General features: G+C 41.0%; 1 protein-coding gene across 5 annotated transcripts in view; it reads right to left on the bottom strand.

Moving 5' to 3' along the window:
• Positions 1 to 20,567, bottom strand: part of cabin1 (calcineurin binding protein 1) — a 37,531-nt gene that overhangs the window by 9,782 nt on the left and 7,182 nt on the right. For 2 of the 5 annotated variants that reach the window (XM_086313599.1, XM_086313595.1), the window contains 16 exons: positions 20,440 to 20,555; positions 20,118 to 20,279; positions 19,027 to 19,233; positions 18,713 to 18,858; positions 18,255 to 18,516; positions 17,865 to 18,035; positions 16,422 to 16,511; positions 16,130 to 16,290; positions 15,821 to 16,032; positions 13,458 to 13,523; positions 12,553 to 12,732; positions 11,260 to 11,654; positions 9,486 to 9,599; positions 2,108 to 2,271; positions 1,925 to 2,021; positions 1,129 to 1,815 (listed from right to left, as the gene is read on the bottom strand). In XM_086313599.1, coding sequence (XP_086169725.1) covers positions 1,129 to 1,815; positions 1,925 to 2,021; positions 2,108 to 2,271; positions 9,486 to 9,599; positions 11,260 to 11,654; positions 12,553 to 12,732; positions 13,458 to 13,523; positions 15,821 to 16,032; positions 16,130 to 16,290; positions 16,422 to 16,511; positions 17,865 to 18,035; positions 18,255 to 18,516; positions 18,713 to 18,858; positions 19,027 to 19,233; positions 20,118 to 20,279; positions 20,440 to 20,555 — 3,230 coding nt within the window. The remainder of the gene's footprint in view (positions 1 to 1,128; positions 1,816 to 1,924; positions 2,022 to 2,107; positions 2,272 to 9,485; positions 9,600 to 11,259; positions 11,655 to 12,552; positions 12,733 to 13,457; positions 13,524 to 15,820; positions 16,033 to 16,129; positions 16,291 to 16,421; positions 16,512 to 17,864; positions 18,036 to 18,254; positions 18,517 to 18,712; positions 18,859 to 19,026; positions 19,234 to 20,117; positions 20,280 to 20,439; positions 20,556 to 20,567) is intronic. The other 3 variants (XM_086313597.1, XM_086313596.1, XM_086313598.1) reach the window with 3 other exon arrangements.

The following is a 20,567-nucleotide window of genomic DNA, read 5'->3' as shown; positions in this document are numbered from 1 at the left end:
GTGTGTTTTGGGGGGGAAAAAAGAAAAGAGAAAACAAAGCATTTGCAGTTTGTGTAAGTAGGTACACAACCACAAGATGGCTTTGGAAAATGTCCAGGCTTATTAATTGCGTGATTTGGTGACAGGAAACATGTTGCGCCTGGCTCTGGCTTTTAGGTACGGCTCTGAGAAAATTATTCTCTAAGCTGTTTCTTAAAAAGCACAGGAAAAAGGATCTTGCTGCAAAGCTAAGCGCCCAGAAAAACCAAGCAAACGATGCAGACAGTAAACCACTCCATTCAATTTTTTATCTCATTCTTGCTGTATTTTCAAAGTTTATATTTTTCCAATGGAAACCACATGGCTATTCTATTTTAACTATCTTAACATAATTCATTAAAAGAAGCTTTCTGTTTCTAGAAATATCCTACAAAGTTTCCATTTCTGTGTATGCACTTTGTCACGGCACACTTTGCATCAGTTGTGCTGGCAGTGTAAAAACAATCTTTCATTATCAATTATACTTTGATGGCAAAAACTAGCCGGGGCTGACATGAGAAAACAATTTGCTTTTCAGTGCAGAACCTGATATCAATATATATCAATGTGAAAAGTTAAGAGGCCAATCACAGGAATTCATAAAGTGAAATGTAGTGATAAATTTCACTGTATCTTTAAATCAGCAGTGACTGAGCCAAAGTGGTTTTTGCATGCTTTAGAGGTGGATATATATATCATGAGAGAGAGAGAGACAAGCGAAAGAGAGAAAATATGGCTATTCCTATTTAAAAATACCAAACTACATTTAGAGTCAGCAATCTATTTTAGAAATAACAGCAAAAGGACGGGACACACCGAGGTTGAATTTGGGTTACTCAGAGTAAAAACAACCGCACCTTGAGCTGTATTTGCTGCAGAGCTCGAAAACTCAAAGTGGGAAAGTCCCTGATTGTCAATAGGAGTACTGTTACTAATTCAGTTAGAAAAGGGGTTTCCCGAGTCCAAATTATTTTAGGAGGATTCTCATTAAGAATGTATGACTTTGCAAAATATCATTTAAAAAAAATGCAGTGCGGTTATTGCAACAATAATGTTACCTATATGTGCACAGTGAAGACATGTGGTGTGGCACATCTGCAAGAGGTTTACCTGTTTTATGAGCATATAAGTCTCTGACATTATCTTTTCAATGCGCCCCAGGTCGTAGGTCATGACTTTCTGGCCTTGTTGCCACACTCTGTAGGCATCAAGCAGGAGGGTTTTTCCAGACTCTACATCCTCTAGAAGTTTCCTCTTCCTGTTTGGCTTTCGTAGTAACCCCTGATCAGTCCCACTCGCTGCCACGGTGATTTTGGGTGCTGAGGCTTGAAGCTGCTGCTGTCTGGAACTGATACTTAGCTCCTCCAGGGAAAGTTCTGGTGTCCGGCTGATGTCAGTGACTTTCTGCTGAGGCTCAGTGCCACTCACTGAGGTCTCAGCCTGTGTTTGGGTGCCCTGAGAATCTGTGGCATTAGAGGGTTTCCTCCAGTGGCAGATGTCCAGGTCCATGGGTTCTGCAGGCCCTGCTTTATGCCCCTCATTCCCAGGAGTCTCTGCCTTCCCAGGGTAGCCCTCCTGAACCTTACTCCCTTTATCTATTGACGGTAGTGGTGATGGGGTGAGTTGCGCCTGGGAGGCTTCTCTTGGACCTGGATCAGTAGCACAGGCGCCCTCTGTGAGTCCAGGCTTCTTAGGCACGGTGTGTTTGCTGTCATCTGAACTGGGCTTGTTGGATGTGTCTGTTGTGGTCATCTCCCCCATGGAGGGCGCAGGCGCTTTCTGAAGCTGCTCAGACACCTGAAAAAGAACAGAACCTGTCAAAACATGAAGTGGGTGCATGCCAGATGTGTAAAACACTGAGTGGCTCTCGGCCGTGCATGTGCACAGTGGGCTGTAGTAGTCTTACCCCAGTGAGACTGTTCAGATTGTCCTCCAGGACTTTTACAGTTAGGAAAAATGCTCTCTTGGCCAAAACCTGGCGATCAACATCCCGTAAATACTTCCTTCAGAAAGAAGGAATAGAGATGTCATGGAACGAATAAAAGACATATGACAGAATTAACATCATCACACAGAACGTGGTGCTTACTTTCCCTGGTCAGGGGTTCTCTGCAGCATAAAAGAGACTTTCAGCAGAGTATCGTGATCCTTGAGCTGAGACAGCACCTCCAGCAAGAGGACAATGGATCGGTTCATATGAGATGCAAAACTACCCGGGCGATCAATCTCATCTACTGGAATACGCCAGATGCCCTGGACAAGACAAGGAGAAAACAAAGGAAAATGCACAGTTAGGTTTGACTATTTTACTCATCATTGTTGCTAGCAGTTGGAGTAGGAACAGTCAAAAGAGACAGTGCAGTTACCCAAGAGTATTTCAAACTTCCCAGTGAAGCCAAATGATCTCCAGCAGCTCAAACAAAAGTTACCGCTCAATATTCCAAAAGTCCAATTTGTAAAATTCTGAAAGTTTGTGTTTTTATAAATGCTCTCTGCTGCTATTCTAAGTTCTCAGAGGCATGTGGAGGGCATGACACAACGGAAACAATTAACGGGGACATGTGGAAAAGCTGAAAGGAAAGAAGGTAGTGGGGAAAGCAAGAAAAATTAATGTGACTGAAACACATGGCTTTCAAAGAAGAAAGCCCTAATGAGGGGATGGAAAGGCTGCAGGAGAGATCTAGCGGTCTAGCTTGCCATGTAGGAGATATTAAGAGAGAGGGGGGCTTTCTCTCTGGGTGCACATGATGGGCAGTCTCATTAGTGCTCAGTTCTGTCCAAGCAATGAAACAGACCAACAGACTAGCTGCCAACAAACAACGTCCTCTTCCCCCCCCTTCTTTTTTGTTTTTTTAAATGGAGCACTCCACCTTTTCAGTGAGCACATGTCCACTCAGCAGGTAAACTGAGGAGAGGATCTGCACTCTGAAGCTACTGATGCGAGTGCAGATGGTGGCCTAGGCAGCACACAGGCTTCAGTCGCAAAGCACATGGCACATAGTACAGTTACAGACTCTGTGTGTGTGTGTGTGTGTGTGTGTGTGTGTGTGTGTGTGTGTGTGTGTGTGTGTGTGAGAGAGAGTGAGAGAGACAAATAAAGATGACCATATCAGGATGGAACAAAAACAAATGAGATGGCTCTATCAGCTGCTGGAGGCATGGGGAGCATGGCGCTCCTCCTAACAGACCGCTCCAGATTGTCAGATGACATTTTCAAATCCACCGGAGAGGAACAAAGCAGGAGAGATAAACCTATCAAAACAAAATCCATGCTTGAAGATGCACCTAGAGCCTTTTAACCTAGAAAATTAAATGAAATGCAAATGAATCCCAGAAAACCTGATACATGTTGTTTTTAAGCATTCCTAATTTCTGTTAGTATTTTTGTTGTACATAGGAATCTTTTTGTACTGTTTTTTAAGCAACTTTTGTGATGATAATTAAAAAAAACCCCAAAAAAACAGAGGTCAGGAAAGAAATCCCACGAACATTGCTCAAATGTCTGCACAAAGACAAGAAGATTTATTTATGATGTCATGCGACGCAATCAGGCCAGGCTTGGGAAGGTTTTTAACCTTTCAATAAGCCTCCAACATTTCATGGAGAAGAGTTGTTCTTTACAGTAGCATCCAACCTCAGCAAATCTGTTTAGGGAAGCAGAGCCATGGGTTTACACAGATTATGAAGCAGCACAGCATCTAAAGCAGATTTGTAAGACTTTAACTGCAATAATTTTAAGCATCTTTTTTCCCCCTTTTTGCTGCAGAAAATATGAACACTGCTTGATATCTGGAGCTTAAGCCCAGACGTGGCCAGTAGATCACGTAAGAATCAGGCAAGGGGTAAGACGCACAGCAGACAAACTCATACTTTAGATGTGTTTTTCCAATTAAATAATAAGCTGGTTAAAAGGGAAAAGCAGAAAAAAGGCAAAAAAACAGCTATTGGACTTTACAGTTATACTGAACTGGGGAATTCTTTGTTTGCAAGCCAAATTAAAAAAAACTGGCTGTCTTATCTACTTCATCTTCTCATGTGTAAACATGCCATGGACAAGGAAAGGCATGAAAAAAGAAAGTAAAAAGGCAGGAAAGTTGCACAAATTAAGCGTTGCTGTGTCTTAAAGCAACGCTATCCCATGTTACATCAACTACAGTTTCACTATAACCAACTACAACTTTAGATTGTACGATTTCGAGGGGTGGGGGGGATCCAAGATGGCTGGTCTCCTGCTAAAGCCATGAGCATTTGGCAGGTTGTTGGTGTAATTTTATATCTTCCTAAATTCTTCTCTGCATTAGTCCTGACATGCAGAAATCTGAAGAATCTAAAGAATAAAAGACTCCAGGAGTGTCCTTTACAGTTCTGTGCAATCTAACAGAAACATCACAGATTTAAAAACAGCTCTACTCCAAGGTACAGCTACTATAAACACAAATTTGCGCTTGATTTTGAAAAGAAAAAAAAAAGTCAGAAGGAACGAGAGGAGGCAACTCACCATCACCAAAGAAAGCTACTCCACGACGCCTGTGTTAGTATTCTTTTGGACAGTTTCCTGTTGGTGGTGGCAGCACCAGCAGTGCCTCCACCCTGAAAGAGGCTCACGCTCTCAGAGCCAGGGGTGGGCTGCATTTGGGTGCTAGGGCAGCAAGAGCTGCAGAAGAGGAGAAGAGGGAAGCACAGCTGCACATGGCAGAACAGGAAAAGAGAAAGAATGGCAAGAGGAGAGACTGTGCCGGAGTCTATAAGCTCAGTACGCCACTGACAGTAGAGCTGACTCGTTCTTCTCCTGATTTCAAACCCTGCCATCTCAAAACAAAAACACCCACGCACTCCATCTCCGCTTTCCCCCTGACCCCAGCCTGCTGGAGTTCTCCACCCCCCCCTCCCCTTCTCTCACTCACTCTCTCTCTCACTCTACACAGCATACATCCAATCCTCGTAGGTCTACGCCAGCCAATTGGAGGCTGGTGGAGAAACTCCCGCCCATTAGTGCACACCCACACAATACACACAAACAGGGGAGTGCCAGAGAGAGAGAGAGAGTAATGAGGAAGCAGAGCAATAGAGTGAGGAGTTGAGTAGAGTGAAAAAGAGCCAGGGGGAGGGGTAGAGCGTGATCAGCCTGAAGACAGAGCAACAGGAAAAGAACAAAAGAACATAAACTGGCTGAAAAATGAATTCAGTGCTACCTCATCTGTGTAGTGTGATGCATCAAGAGGATGACAAACCAATAGTGAGAAAGGAAAGGCAAAACTAGCAGAAAAAAAAAGTCCCTCAAGGTTTGTGTAAGTAAAGCCCTCCCCCCGCAATCAGCCACACAAAACAGTGTGAAGAACGGTGCTGCCTGAACAGACTGTGTTGTGTACACATATTTCCTCAGTCAGCCAGCAGCACAGCAACAGCAGCCCTCACCTTCTTGTTTTCCTCTCCTTTAACTCTGGTCGTCTCTCTCCAGCTGGCCACCAAAAACATACTAAGGAAACACACCTTGTTTTTCCCGCTTCCTGTTGTGAGTGTAAAAAGAAGTGCTGAAAAATATCGAGCTCACTCAATTACAGAGCAGGAGAAGGCAATGAAAAACAGACTTGCAGCCAGAGTTAACCCTCCAACATGCAAATCCAAATATCAACTTGTACAAAATGAATTCATTGGGCCAACACGCCTCCTCTAAGAGAGGCAGAAAAAAAAAAACACAACAAGGTTCTCCTAAGTGAGGCTCCACCTACAGCACGCTGCACAGCTGAACACACAAATGTTTGAGTCATACGTCAACTGACTCAACTGTGTTACCCTATAATATAACAAGACAGCGAAGCTCACCCATAAACAAAGTTAGATTCAAGTGGTTGAATTAAACGTGAATGCTCACCCGACACACACGCACAAAAAAGGGTATCATTTCAAAACATGACAGAAGCGGAGTTACGTCTGTCTGAAATATAGCAACAAGCACGCCCATTTTCTCTGGAGCTACGTGAGTGGGTGGAAGAATATTCAAGTAAGATGAGTGCGTGTGTGTGGCGGGGGAAGGAAGGAGGTGGTAAATGTGCCTGAGTGAATACTCAGGGACTCCTCACGACTACTCAACAGTAGTCTTGTAGCTAAAGCCGCCTGCTGTTACAACAGCATTACAAGAAATATCATTACAACTCAGTTTTCTCACTCTGTAAACCACTGTGGAAATAATGGCTACAATAATCCCACTACATGCCTGTAATGACGACACTGAAACCAAACAGGGTGATTTGGAAATTCAGAAAAATCAGTATGTGATGTTGATGTTACATCACATTATCTGTATAGTTTAAAGGGCTGAAATACGATATACTGAATCCTGTTACTAATGAGTCTTTGGTGGCAGCCGAGTCTGAGTTTATAACATGCTCACTGGATTATAAACATGTGACATCACTTGGGTCATAAATAACAAATTGCAGACTAAAGAGGAAACATTTCTGCTTTGTATGAAGTGTGACAATACACACATCAATAATGTAAAGCTAAATTATATATTGGTATCTGCTACCAAGTTTAATCATTATTCAACAAAAACATATAGTATGTTATACTCCTTGTTTGAATGAAGCTTCCGAGCAATGCGTTTGGGCTAATAATATTTTCAAACCCAATAAAACTGACATGGGACTTAGTCAAAACAAAGTGTACGTGTTGCTCCCTTAAAACCAAACTGCATTTTACATCTATTCCCTGCATCTGAAAAGCCAAACATTTTAAAAATTAGTTTAATTTAATTTATACAGCGCCAGCAACACCAGTCGTCCCAAGGCTTTTTATATTGTAAAGTAAAGACTCTACAGTAATACAGAGAAAACCCCAACAATCAAACGACATTCTCTGAGCAAGCACTTGGCGACAGTGGGAAGGAAAAACTTCCTTTTAACAGGAAGAAACCTCCACTCCCTGAGCCTGGTTCTGCTGAGGAGAAGAGTAAAAGAGCCAGAGATGAATAATTAATGATTAAATGCAGAGTGGTGTATAAACACAGAGGTGAGTTAGTGCATCATGGGAATCCCCCATCAGTCTAGGTCTATTGCAGAATAACTAAGGGAGGATTCAGGGTCACCTGATCCAGCTCTAACTGTAAGCTTTAACAAATGGAAAGCTTTAAGCCTCATCTTAAAAGTAGGGTGTTCATCTCCCAAATCCAAACTGGGAGCTGAAGAGGGGCCTGAAAGCTCAATGCTCTGCCTCCCATTCTACTTTTCAATATCCTAGGAACCACAAGTAAAGCTGCAGCCTGAGAGAAGTGCTCTGTTAAAAATAAATGAATAAATAAAAGAGAATCTGTCTAGACAGACATTTATGCTTCTTATGTATGCTTCTTTCTGCAGATGGATGTGCTTTATTAATGTGTTTTGCTTCTTCTTTTCTTTCTATCACAATTACTTTAATGTCATAATCACATCCCACCTTATACTGGTTCACTTGTGCTGACAACCACACTGATAAATTATGCAGCATAACTTCATCTGGATCATTTCTTTACAGCAGTATGTAGGTTACTTTGTGCAGTTAATGTAACCCTGCCAATGCGAGAGGGAAAAGTAGGGCATCATGACCTACATTAGGGAACTTAGTATTCACCAACAGGCTCAATGAGGTGTGTACTCAGCTGAGAGTCAAGTCTCTTTGACATCAAGAGGCGCCACGCATCATGCCACATGTTTGATGTAATCACACTAGCACATCAGACCTGCTGCAGATGAAGACATGAGTTGAACACACAGAGAATATTTAAGAAAAAGTCACACTAAGTGATTAGTTTGTCTCAAATGCAGCTGTTGACTGTCTGCTGAAAATTACTCACCTAAAGGTATAGTTTTCCTGAACGGTTCAAATCCACTTCAAGCCAGCAAATCTGTGTGCGCCTAAACTTAAAGACTAGGGGAAAACAGGCATTTCTCATTCATATTTAGAAAGGTTTAGATTGTCTTATGGCAGATACAGAGTGCTTGGTTCAAAGTGAACAGTAAAGCTCCAACAGTTGGTATGCTAGGGTGGCAGGTTTGCCTACAGAAGGGGCTCTGAAACAACCCAGTGGGAGCCAAAGAGCAGCAAAGCTTTCCTCTAGCTCAGACCTGGCCCTCATCGTTTCCAGTCAGTTAACATTCTGTAGCCGACATTTGACTCTACAGCCCACACAACCAATTATGTCCAAAATAAGGTTCACTGCTAAAACGTGCCTGACAACTGAATGATACAAGGTGCTGACATGATGTAACATTCTGTTTGTATTATCTGGCATGTTAGTGAGAGTCTTTACGCTTTGACAAATCACACAAAGAGCAAATAAAAAAGTAACCTTTTTTCTGCACATGCTGAGAAGGCATAGTATGTGCTTCAAGTGAAAAGAGGTAAACAGACTGACATGCAGAACAGATGACAGATTCTGACAGTAATCTCCTCCTCTGGTACTCAACAGAGGTCTCATAATTCTGAAAGGCAGATAATGCAGTGATGGCCCACTGTGTGACTCAGATTATAGTAGTGCTTGTCTTTAGTGATCCATATATAGGGCTGATTTTTGTGAATCCAATTGATTCGTGTGTGTAAACCTAACTATGGAATGCCAATTATTCACAGCAAGCTGCACAGATCACCGAGTCCCAAATGATCTGAACACTTAATGTCAATAAATGTTCTTACGTTCTTATGCTGAGGCTAAACTTTATACAGATGAGACAACAACCACCTGGGTATGCATGCAAGTAATTTGGGATCTCTTATGTGACATGATTCTTGACTCGTTTTTGGAGCAAGTCTTACGTGGCCACAACAAGAACTGCAGTTTTTTGCACTTCTGTGTTTTCAGTTCCAGAGGCTGCTGCTTGTTTTAATGGCATAATAATAACCCTCTTATAAAACATGCTCACATTCAGCAAAAGACAACAACTAAATGCCAAGTGTTCAAAATGGAGTATTAGTGGTAGATATGGCCATTGTTTGTATATAATCTACAGCTACACACAGGTGCTACAGTCTGAAAAGCATCTTGGAGAAGTCTGTTTCGTATTTCTCTGATGTGTTTATAGCACTCAAGTTTTTCCTTTTCATTTGTAAATATTGTAAAAGATAATGACTGTAAATTTTGTGGGTTGTTCAAAATTTTAGGTTATATTTATTAGAATACGATGTGGAATATTCACTAAATTAATTTCGGCATGCTTGTACAGTCATAACCCGGCCCCATTATTTATGCAATATTGGCCTTGATAGCCATGACTCACGTAAAATATTTTAACTTTAAAATAAAATAAAAAAGTCTTTGGTGCAAATGCTTGATGGTTGGCAATATATCGAGTGATGAAATGGCTGTTCAAAAACACATTAAACATGTAGTGGCTTAATGACATATTAAAGGAGGAAGTGTGTGTGTGTGTGTGTGTGTGTGTGTGTGTGTGTGTGTGTGTGTGTGTGTGTGTGTTTAGTGAACTCTGACTTACATTGAACAGGTTTGTCTTGTTTCTTTCACAGAAAAGTCCTTGTGCTGGCATGTGCTTCAGCTGTTGCCATGGGACACTGCTTCCTAGCAACACATCTCTAGCCCACTGTAGGTTCTGTGTCGGGAAAAAAGCAACAACATACATTCGAATGTACAACATTTATCTGTTTTTTTAAAATATATATATACACACACACACACACACACACACACACACACGCACACGCACACGCACACACACACATACATATATGAATAACGCATGAAAAACATTTGCAATGTAAACATCTTTTCATATCGAGATGACTCACAAACTAAGCAGTGCCTAACCAGTGCCCTGTTGAAAACAAGATTGGAAACCACCACCACTTCATGCTACCTGTCACAATCCCACTGCCCATAGCATAAAATTAACAGGCTTCCCCTCTTTCCAAGTTTGAAATGTGAGAATAAAAATGACCAGCCAATGTAAATGGAACAGAGGCTTTTAATACTCAGTGTGTCACGTTGTGGAGGTGTCTAAGCAACCTGTGGCAACAGCATCAAGTGACTGTCATCCACTCAGTGCCGGGGTACATTTGCTTTCCTCCATGTTAAACCTCAAGGAAACCTTACCAACGGTTTCCTTGAGCCTAATACTAACTAGGTAAGCCTCAATCAAAAGTTATTGTACACTAAACTGAGTCTAATGGAAATTTCCTTTACTGAACTTGATTTCAGTGCTTGTTTAGACTACCGAGGTCAAATGAGGATATAGAAAACACCTAACACTTTACCACACCCAATTTACCTTTATTCAGTTTGGGGAAAGACTGTATTTATTTAAGAAAACAAAAACTAAAGTGGTAACAGAAGGTTGCCATCTCAAGTAAAGCTCATTGCAGTCTCCTTGTGCCAAACTGGCTGAGAGAGCACTGCGCACCACCCACACACACCTCTGCCCACAAAGCCTCATAGCCAACACAAGCTGTTTCAGCAGCTCATGTATCACTGCAGAGCTCACAGTCCCACAAGAAAACCAAAGAAAAACAAAGAAATGGAAAGCTCTGGAGTAATTACTATAGAAATACAGATAAATACATAAGTAATTGGAGAGGAACCTCATTTTTTCATTTTCATTTCATTTTAGTGTCATCTTTAATTACAGCTGTGTTGTCTGTGACATCTTTTCCTGAGTCCCACGTTTTCCCACAGGCTTACTGGACAAAGCAGCTTCACTTTCAAACCTGGTATGTTTTATTGACATTTCATGGTGTTGGCTTGAAATGCTGAAGTTGCATTCACTGATTTTCACAAGAACATGTTAAAACATGGTGTCTATTCAGGTGAAGGCAGCCATCCAAATGAAAAAAACAAAACAAGCCTATCAGTGACATGAGATGTCTTAGTAGAACCTGGAAGACCGCCAAAGATATAAAGACAACTAAGGCGCAGTTCTCTGTTACAAGACCAAATCAGGCACATTCTTGAAGAGGTAGTAGAATAATACTGAACAGTCAAAAGGACCCTAACCCTTTTATGAATGTAAATAGCACAAGGTTAACCTCAAGTTGTAAATAACTGTTAAAGATCAAGAAATTAACAGCCAAATTAGACTGGAATAATATTATTTTTGACAGATGAGACTAGATTATAGGATCAGAATGAGCAGAAGAAAAGAATATCTCCCTAGAGAAGGAACGGAAGGGCTCACGATTGAAATCACATGACAGTATCTGTCAAAACTGTTGGAACAGGCATGTGGCTTGGCCATCAGTTAACAGGGCTGGACTGACCTGATGGGTCTTGCTGTTTGCATAGAAGAAGGCCAGGCGGTAGAGACTCTTGTAGTGCTGAGGGAAGCGCCCCAGACAGAGAAACAGAGCCCGGACACACATCTCCACCAGCATTCGTTTCTGATCAGGATGATCTGGAGGCAGGGCTTTGGGCACTTCTATCACCTCAGCGGGGGGCTCGGGCTTCTTCTTACCCTCGCTGGCCGGGGTCTGGGGGGTGGCCTGCTGAGAAGATGCTGGCTTTGGAGGTGTGGCTGGCACAGGCATCAGGTTAGGACAGGGGTCCGAAGAGACTTTGGGAGCTGAACCCTCAGACACAACCACCACCACTGCTTCGACTTCTTCCTGGATTACTTTCTCTTCTGTCTGGATGCCAGTGTGCTCACCACGTGAGGCTAAGATACAGCACAAAATCAAAACTTTAGACCCTGAATTTAGCGCAAAAGTCTCAAAGATTTCAGTTGTGGGGCATTTGGTTAGGTCAATGTTGATAGAAACAAATGTGGTTTTAATGCTTGGGTTACACAATTCTTTGGGCAGGAAACTAAACTTTGATTGTTTTAATAAATAAACTGGCCAATTATTAGCATTTTTCTTTATTATGAGTCTCAAAACAACAAGCTTTCAGTGTTCAAAGACATTCACAGTCCTGCCGTTTGTTTGCATTTGTTTACCTCTAAGCTGAGATTACGGAAATTAAAAAAATCCAGCAGTTAAGTATCCATGTTGTAGTTTCTGACATGTTTATGAACTTGAAGGGGAAAATATCAAAATTCTTTCTACCCAGAAACACCTACATAACCTAAAACCTTCACAAGCTAGAAAGAATTTCCCCCTCTTGCAATGTCAAAAGCAGATAACCAATAGGCTTTGACCTAAAAAGTCCCACCCCTTCACTTCCTGCTTTATCTGAGGTGAAATGAGTGAAGTGGAAGAGCAGAGCCTTTTGGGAACTCTGCAATGTTCAGGGCATAAGTGTTGCTTCCTTTGGATTCTGGCTGAATTTTATAGCAAATTCAACTCTTTCTCACTGAAAGTCCACAGGCTGTTGGCTCGAAGTGAGAGAAGGAAGATGTCATTTTTAAGTGATGTTATGATCTATTTAAACAACGGCAAGAGAAAACAACTTTCAAATAAAATTTATTTCATATCAAACACTAAGTTTGTGTTCCCTCATTTGGGAACCTTAACTACATTCATTTAATTGAATAAAAATCTTCAAAATGCTACTTTACGGAGGAACGGGCCAACATGTGCCTGAAGCAATAAAAGGCTCATTTAATCTCTGATTACCTGTGTCCTCAGATGCTGGCTGGCCATCCTTTACCGGGGTTGTACTCTCTGATGACGATGAGCTTGCTTTCCCGGAGGCGAGTTTGTGGCTGCTGTCTTGTGAGCTAGCAGGGTCTGTGAAGGCATCCTGAGTGGAGTTGGAGTCAGAAAGCAAGACAACCTCACTGTCCTGACTGCGTTCTGGCAAAACAAACAAAGAGGGGGGAGGAAAGGAAAAAAAGAAAAGAAAACAAGGGTTATGCTGCCAGTTGCATGGCCGCAGACAGATAACTTCAGTATTTGGGATAAAAATGGAGAATTATTCATATTTGTGAGTTTTTGTGTACAAAAAGGTAATTCTGGTGAAGTGATCTTTCATAAAGATCAAGTGAAAATACTGTACAGTGAAAACTTTCATAATAATTCATTATATGTAACAGCATGCTGTGGATGCCTTTTTGGAATTGGTGGTAATGTGACAAACATTTCCTGTTGTAATGTGGGGAGGAGGGGGGGTATATACATATTTAGGAGAAAAAAAACAACAACTCATGAGCCAGAAATTCTTATTAGTGCATCGCACAAAGAGAGATGGTCTGTTTTTGTAAGTAAAACAGTTTTTTGTTTTGGTTTTTAAATGCTACAGTTCCTCCTAATTACGTTCTGCAGTCTCAGGAAAAAATAATCCTGGGCTGAGAACTGTAAATAAGAATCAAGAGGGCAACAAGCTTTAGCTATTTCAGAGAATAATGCACACAAAGGACTTTTCAAAAGATTCAGTCATGAGTCAACAGCCAAGTTACTATGGTACTGTAAAATTTGTGTAAACTGACAGCTGTGCATTCAGTGCTTCCTACAAGAAAGCACTTCACTCTAGATTCAAAATATAGCCTCTTAAAAGGTTTGGTGGGTTTGAAGAGCAGTACCATTCAGGGAAGCCAGCCATATTGAAGACCTGGGCAGGCAGTAATCATGGTCAAACTCTGGTGAGGCTGTTGAAGATACGGGGAGCTGGTTTTAAGATATAATCAAGCAAATATTGCACCTCTTAATTTATAGAAAAGATTATTAAAAAAAGAAAGAGAAAAATCAGTCATTTATGCTTCTAGACAACTGAATGCAAATTTAATGCCACTCCCCTTAAAAGTGTAGAACCTGATTCAGACACACATTTCTTTCTATAAGAAAATCTGCAGGTTACAAACTAAGTCCAGAATCTGCAATATGAATAAAACCAAGAATAAATTTTCTCCCATTTTACTATTAGAATTTTAAAAATCAAATCAAATCATGGGAGTAGTCCAGGAAGAATTCTTCGAAAAGTGTCGAAGAGTCAATAATGAACATAAAGATTTCATAAATGCATGTCTGAATCTGGTCCTGCGGTTTTACCACGCTGATGCACTTTAAGCAGGACTCAAGACAGAGAAATTGGACACCTGCAAGCAGCAATGTGCATAGTGGGGCATTTTCTGGCTTCAGTCTCAGTTTTGAGTGCCAATAACAGGGCAGCCACATTCTTTCTGACTTGACATTTTCACACTAATTGGCCATAATTAGAAATTAGATCCAATTAGTGGTAAATAGCAAACATGACTCACGCAAGGTTTTGAAATCTCTCCCAGAAGTTTGACTTTCTGCAAAATTACCCCCCACACTGAGCCCACATAAAAATGTGACCATATGATACACCAGACAATTTAGTGGATTGTGATAAAAGGACGGACTTTGTCCAGTTGTGAAGGCATTCACCCCATTAGAACTACATGCATATAAATGGCAAAGCAGGTGGTAAAAGCAAGCAGGCAAAGAGGTAGCAGGCAGGTAGGTAGGTAGGTAGGAAGGAATCTGGAAAGGGTGACAAAACTGGCAACATGGGCAATATGGCTGCGTTATTTGCACATTCAAGCTCAACATGATACATGGGGTGGGTGGACAGATGTCACAGTTCTTGTCACATGGAAACAATGTCCAAGACTCTTTGGTCCAAACAGCACTCGGCCTTTACAGTTCAGGAAATTGAAATCAGCTCTGCTGCACAGTCATTGTGTAAGTATGCAACAACCACTGGAATAAAAAAACAAACAAACAAACAAACAAAAAAAAACAGCCCATCTTGCAATACTTAAAGTGTTGTCCCTTAATTTAAAAGAAAGGCAGTTAGGCTTACAGTACACACCGCAAGAACATAACAGATGGTTAGTTCGCGTGAGTCAGTAAGGTCTCTTATAATGTTAACTGTACACGCGGTAGTATATTTACATTGCTGAAAGCAATATTGTGCTATTAGCACATTACTACATAGAACTATCAAATTTTTTTTTTTAAGAATTAAAATTTTCTACTTTCATTTCCAGCTTCATGAGAAAAATCACATTTCACAAAAACAATTCTGTTTATCAGCGCTGACATGTCGAGCACATCGAGCGTTCTGAACATGTTAAACTAGATTTTTATTTGCATAATAAAATCCAAACACCATCAAGTTTTTCTACCTGCAGGCCGAACTAATCTGACCTCTGCCGTCTAAAAATGTGTGTGTATAAATACTGAACTTCCATTTATTTATTTAATACTAAATGCACTTAATTACAGATAAAAAACCCTCAAATACATCATCCAACTTAATCAATCTAACCTTTCACTTCTGAGCTGTGCAAGGCATGCATAAATATTTATAGGACTTTAAATTCAAGAATCTACCAGGTTAAAGTAAACTAACTGGTTATGCTTAGCAGCAGACTTTGAACAAGTACCAGTCACAAGTCTTAATAAAAATCCAGATCACTGAGAATTTTCAGCTTTTCTTGGTGTGATAAACAGCAGCTCATGTATGCAACCCCTATATCAGCAACAGAACAAATGCTGGATGTTAAAAGCCTGAGGAAGTTGCAACACAACAACAACTATTACATATTAGGAGGGGCAAAGTGATAGTTAGGAAAGAACATGGTGCCAGCAATAAAGAGCCACAAGAGAAGGATATGCCACCAATACACCTACACACAGATATATGCAAACCCACAGGCCTTAATGCTCTGTCATACCCAACCTTGAAATCTGTCTCTTTCCACACTGCTGCTGCAAATTAGTCAAATAATCAGTAGCCATATTGCCCATTTCACCACATCCCAATCACCCAGTGCACAGGAATCATTGTAACTGAAACCAAAGCAATTAAGCATGGTGATTAGCAATCGGAACACTCCCCAGTGGGCGTCCTGTCCCAGCGCAGAAAGAGCTCCAAAGAGCCCGACCCCTGAGACAGTGTCTAGGACTGGGACTGTACCATCAGCCTGCCGCTCCTCATGCCGCTGCTGCTGCCACTGTTGCCTTCGGAGTGTTTTGCGTTTGGCGTAATCGTGGTCAAACGGCGTGGCCACATAAGGAGGTGATGTCAGACCTGGGGTGACAACTGATGGAATGGATGAGTTAAGGACATTCCCTATACAGACTGAGGGACAGTTAAAGTCTTCATCCATCATAGAGGGCGGTTTCTCCCTGAAATAAATCAAAAACAAGAATAAGTCCTTCTGCATGATTTTTTTAAATTTGACTCTTATATCACACTTCTTGTGTTGTATTTTTTATAACTTACTTCTCATGGGCCCTTGGCATGCTTGGCATACTTTTCTCTTCTCCCCTCGCAAATGGTCCTGTAGCTGCTTCAACCAGTAAGTTAAACAAGAGCTCGTGTTCCAGATCTGGCTCATCAGCCTCTAGTAGTTTCAGGATGGTGGCACTCAAACGGAAATGCAGCTAGAAGAAGTTTAATATATGCAGAGAATGTCTTTAAAATGTGAATGTTTCCAGGCAGTAATCTTACATAACACAGCACTGATGTAACACAACTAGAAACTATTGGGAGCCACATGTCACAGATAGCATACCTCCAGGGCTTCCATGGCCAGGTCAGGAGGATTATGGTAATGGATTTTACGGGGGTATCTGGCAGCTTCTTCGTGCAGATAGTTTGCTGCCTATAAACACAGAAAAGGTGAGAGTCACCAACCTGACAATCATCTGCCAAATGAAATTAACTCCTAAACGCATAAAAAAAATGCCTGCTGAAATCACGGGTCATACAGTTCATGTGCTTCCAACAATCTAATCAGAACAACAGAGTTATGACTAACTGTTCTGCCAAAGGGAAGAAAGAGACAAGAAAAAGAAAAGAAGGAAACATCTTGCGGGAGTGGAAGGGCAGTGATCTTTGCTTCTGTAGGTGGATTATGAAACAACACCAGAGAGAAGAAAAAAAAGAATACATCGGCAATCAAAGGTTGATTACAATGACTGGAACAGTCCTCGTGGTTTTTGTGTTATTACTTAACTAATATCTAATGAAACTGAAAGGAATACATTTAACGTTGTGCTATCCTTAGAAAAGTTCCAGGCTAGTCACACCTCAATACCAATGTTTATTATTAAACATCAATTATTTAAAGAGTTCCTGACACACACAGTATGTAGGATCATTTAAACCATAGGTGTCAAACTCTGGCCCGCAGCCTAATTACATTTGGCCTGCGAAGCCATACAAAATTACCATTAGAGCTGGCCTGCCAGTATTATACAGTGCATGTACTGCTAATAATACAATTCCCAGAATGCTCTGTTGGTGTTTTGGCACGTCAGTCATGACAGGACCCATTAGCACCCTCTCCTCTGTTGACCATAGTCATAGCAACCATGCAAATACTGCCATGCTACCTATCCCAAAATGGCAAAAAGAAAGTCAGAAAACAGGAGCTTTCTGGACAGGTGGGAGAATATGATGAAAATTTGATAACTGATAAAATGATACAATTTAATTCAGAAGGCTGCAAATACAATTTTTATTTAAGAAATTAATTCCACTGATGTATTATTTAATTGGAATTTTGATTTTGCATGTGTGCAATATTAAGTTATATATACATTTATATAAGTTATATATATTGTTTAGTATTAAGCTTTGCTTGTTCCATATTCAGTTTTTCAGCAAAACTTGTTTGAGTCCATAAGAAATGATTCCTTGTTATATTTGGAGGAAGATTTTTTTTTTCAATGAATATTAATGTTAGCCCGCGAGTTTGAGCCACTTTTGAATTTTGGCCCACTGTGTATTTGAGTTTGACACCCCTGATTTAAACAATGTGTCTAGCCCTGTGATACTCAAACTGTGGGGTAAGCAACCCTGGTGGGGCAAAACCAGGGGAAAATATGATGGTAAGATTTTCTGATGGAACATTGATGAATCGTATTGAACGTTAGCGATTTATATTTTAAATTTTTTTTTTTACAAAATGGGAGAACCACTGGTCTAGCTTCTTGTCACCAAACCACTTCACCTTTTTATAAAGCTGCAGATATCCCGCCGGAGGCTGTCTACGTTTCTCTGCTATCTTTCCCAGCATGTAGTGAATCAGCCACTCTTCTTCGTCACTGTCACCCTCACAACGGGAGGCGCCCTGAAAACACTGAAAGGCCGTCTCCAACATGGAGTCTCTCCTTTCTTCCATCTGAAACACCACAGACACACAAACATGCACATGTTGGAAACATCATGAACGTTGTAGCTCAAGGGGGTAGATTAATTGACTCTATAAAGACTGCCAGTATGGAATGAGCAAGAAGTGGCCCAATGCAATCGGTGAGTTAATGTCTTTAAAAAAAAAAAAAAAAAAAAAAGGTGAACGGATAGGAAACACAGGTGAGTTATATGTCAGAGCATGCCTCACCTGTTTAACCACCTCAGGGGGAAGCTCACTGCGCCACTGTTTGAGCTGCCGTGAAGCAAACGAATGCAGTGCATATGACATGGTACCATACTCTATCCACAATGACAGATTGGAGCTGTCGATCTCCAGAGCCCTCTTAAAGCAGTTAAGCACTGCTTGGGAGTGCTTCCATATGGGAACGTCGCTTTTCAGCTCATTGGAGTTGAGCTTGTCTTGGATACGGCTGGCCCTCGCTAAAGCCATACCTGCCCAGGAGTCAAACCTAAAGCAAGACGAGGAAAAACACTTCAGTATTCTCACTGCATTTAAAAGTACACTATGTTACTTTATAAAAACAAACAAATACAAACAATTCCTCTGCACATCCAATTTTGTGCTTTTTTCAAACAAAAATTACAGTAAACCTTAACTTTAAAACATTAAGAACAAAAAATTGATTACTGTGTGCAATGAGCTACCTGTTAGGAAAAACACATATGTCATGCATATAGAACTTGATGGCTTTGGATTGCTCCTTGTTCTTAAAATGATAGTCCGCCACAAGGTAGTAGATCTCATTGATGATCGGAGGTGCAGGAGCACTGCCCTCGGGAAGGCATGGAGCCTTAAAGAGAGAAACAAAAAAATCTTAATTAGACGAGACTGTTACTGACTTCAAGGCTTTTAAAAAATATATTAAATATATATAAATATTATAGCAAGGAAGACCCTGTTTATAACGTCCAAGTCACTTAGTGCTTCTCACTTCTTCACCATGGCCCCACAAACTGACCTTTTCTGTCATGTCCTCAATGTAGGCTGCCACTTCATCCATTGTGAGGACGGGAGTGTCACTTGGGGGGGCGATGCTTGCAAACCTCCTCAGCAAATTGGCCAATTCTGCAGACACTGTACTCGTCTTATAGCTGTCAAACTCAGGCAGCGACTTTGGTTTGAAATACTGAAACATGAAGAGGGCATCGCTCCACAGAAGCTCAACCTTAAAGCAGAGTAATACCACGGGAAATTAATACCTGTGTAACATACATGGCTACAGCAATTACTGCTAAAAGGTCCCAATAAGACTATTCTTTCATTAGTTACAGTGTACAGTTAGGACTCCAGCCACTGAAAACCAATGACATACAACTGTGGGAATGACCCCCACCTCGTGGCTAAACGCAAGTACTACAAAAATACAAGAGATTGGGTACTTTACACACAAACCTCCTGCTGAGTCACTTTATCTCTTATAATATAACACGAGTTTACCTTTTTCGCTCCCTTTGACTCTTTATCTTCAATCAAATGTAACTATTTACAGAGAACTCTGTCAAGCATCTCCTATAGTGACAAAGCAATAAAGGAAGCATGCTGTTATATACTAAATATTTCATTATCTTGTGAGTTACTCAAAGACAATTTCACTAAATTACGGTAAAAGTCTAAAAGCCCACAAACCACAATTCTGCTGGTAAGTCGTTAATCTAAATGTGGTTGCATTTTTCCTCACACACTGAATCAGTGCCATTAACGCTATTTCACCGGTGCAATTTATTTCAGTGACATCAGAAGTGTATTCCTCACCAGCAAAACAACATTAATGGATATAACAGACTTTTTCTGTGTGTCATGAGGGCCTGTCTGAGTCATCAGCCCTCAGCTAAACAACTCACTATTTATGCAGGTTTGTCAGTACCACTGGGAAATCACACAAAATAGTCCGACCTTAAGTTACCTCTCAGCAATTCTGCCTGTTCTTCAGGTATTGACTTTTGGACTATGTCATTAAATTAATTAACTTCTGCTTGGCAGAGCCGCTTGTAGATCAAACACCAAACTATAACACGTTAAATCAAGCAGAGTGTTTTAAGCATCTATAACCTGTGGAGATGAATGATCTTCAAGGTAGCGGGCCTTGCTCTTCTTACTGGGGTAGGCATATAAACAGAAAAAGCACTGTTCCAGGGCCATTTCCAACTCCTCCTTGTAGGGGTGAGAGTCACTGCTAGTAGAGGCTGCAAATTCTTTTTCCAAAACTCGCACCTAAACCAACAAAAACAAATATTTAAAAACATTTTCATATGTTTTTGAAAAAAAGAACAAAAAAACGAAGTAATGTACAGCCTACATGTCAGGCTGTACATTACTTTGTTTTGTTTTTTTTGGTGTTGATGTAGCATTTGCAGAGAGCAAACAAACTTACAAAAAATTTGAGAAGGGCTCCGTCTGAGCTGCAGCACAAGGACCGACGGCCAAGATACTCGTGGGCCGTGTTTAGAAGCATCAGGGAGGAGGGCAGCATGGGGGTGTCTGAGTCCTCTAAAAATTAAG

Source organism: Aulonocara sp. 'chitande type north' Nkhata Bay, linkage group LG12, assembly GCF_057382095.1.
Source record: "Aulonocara sp. 'chitande type north' Nkhata Bay isolate Kocher_YH1m ecotype deep benthic linkage group LG12, A_spYH_male_GT1.1, whole genome shotgun sequence".
NCBI lineage: Eukaryota > Metazoa > Chordata > Actinopteri > Cichliformes > Cichlidae > Aulonocara > Aulonocara sp. 'chitande type north' Nkhata Bay.
Note: the sequence above shows the minus strand (reverse complement) of the source record. Positions and strands in the feature narration are given on the sequence as shown.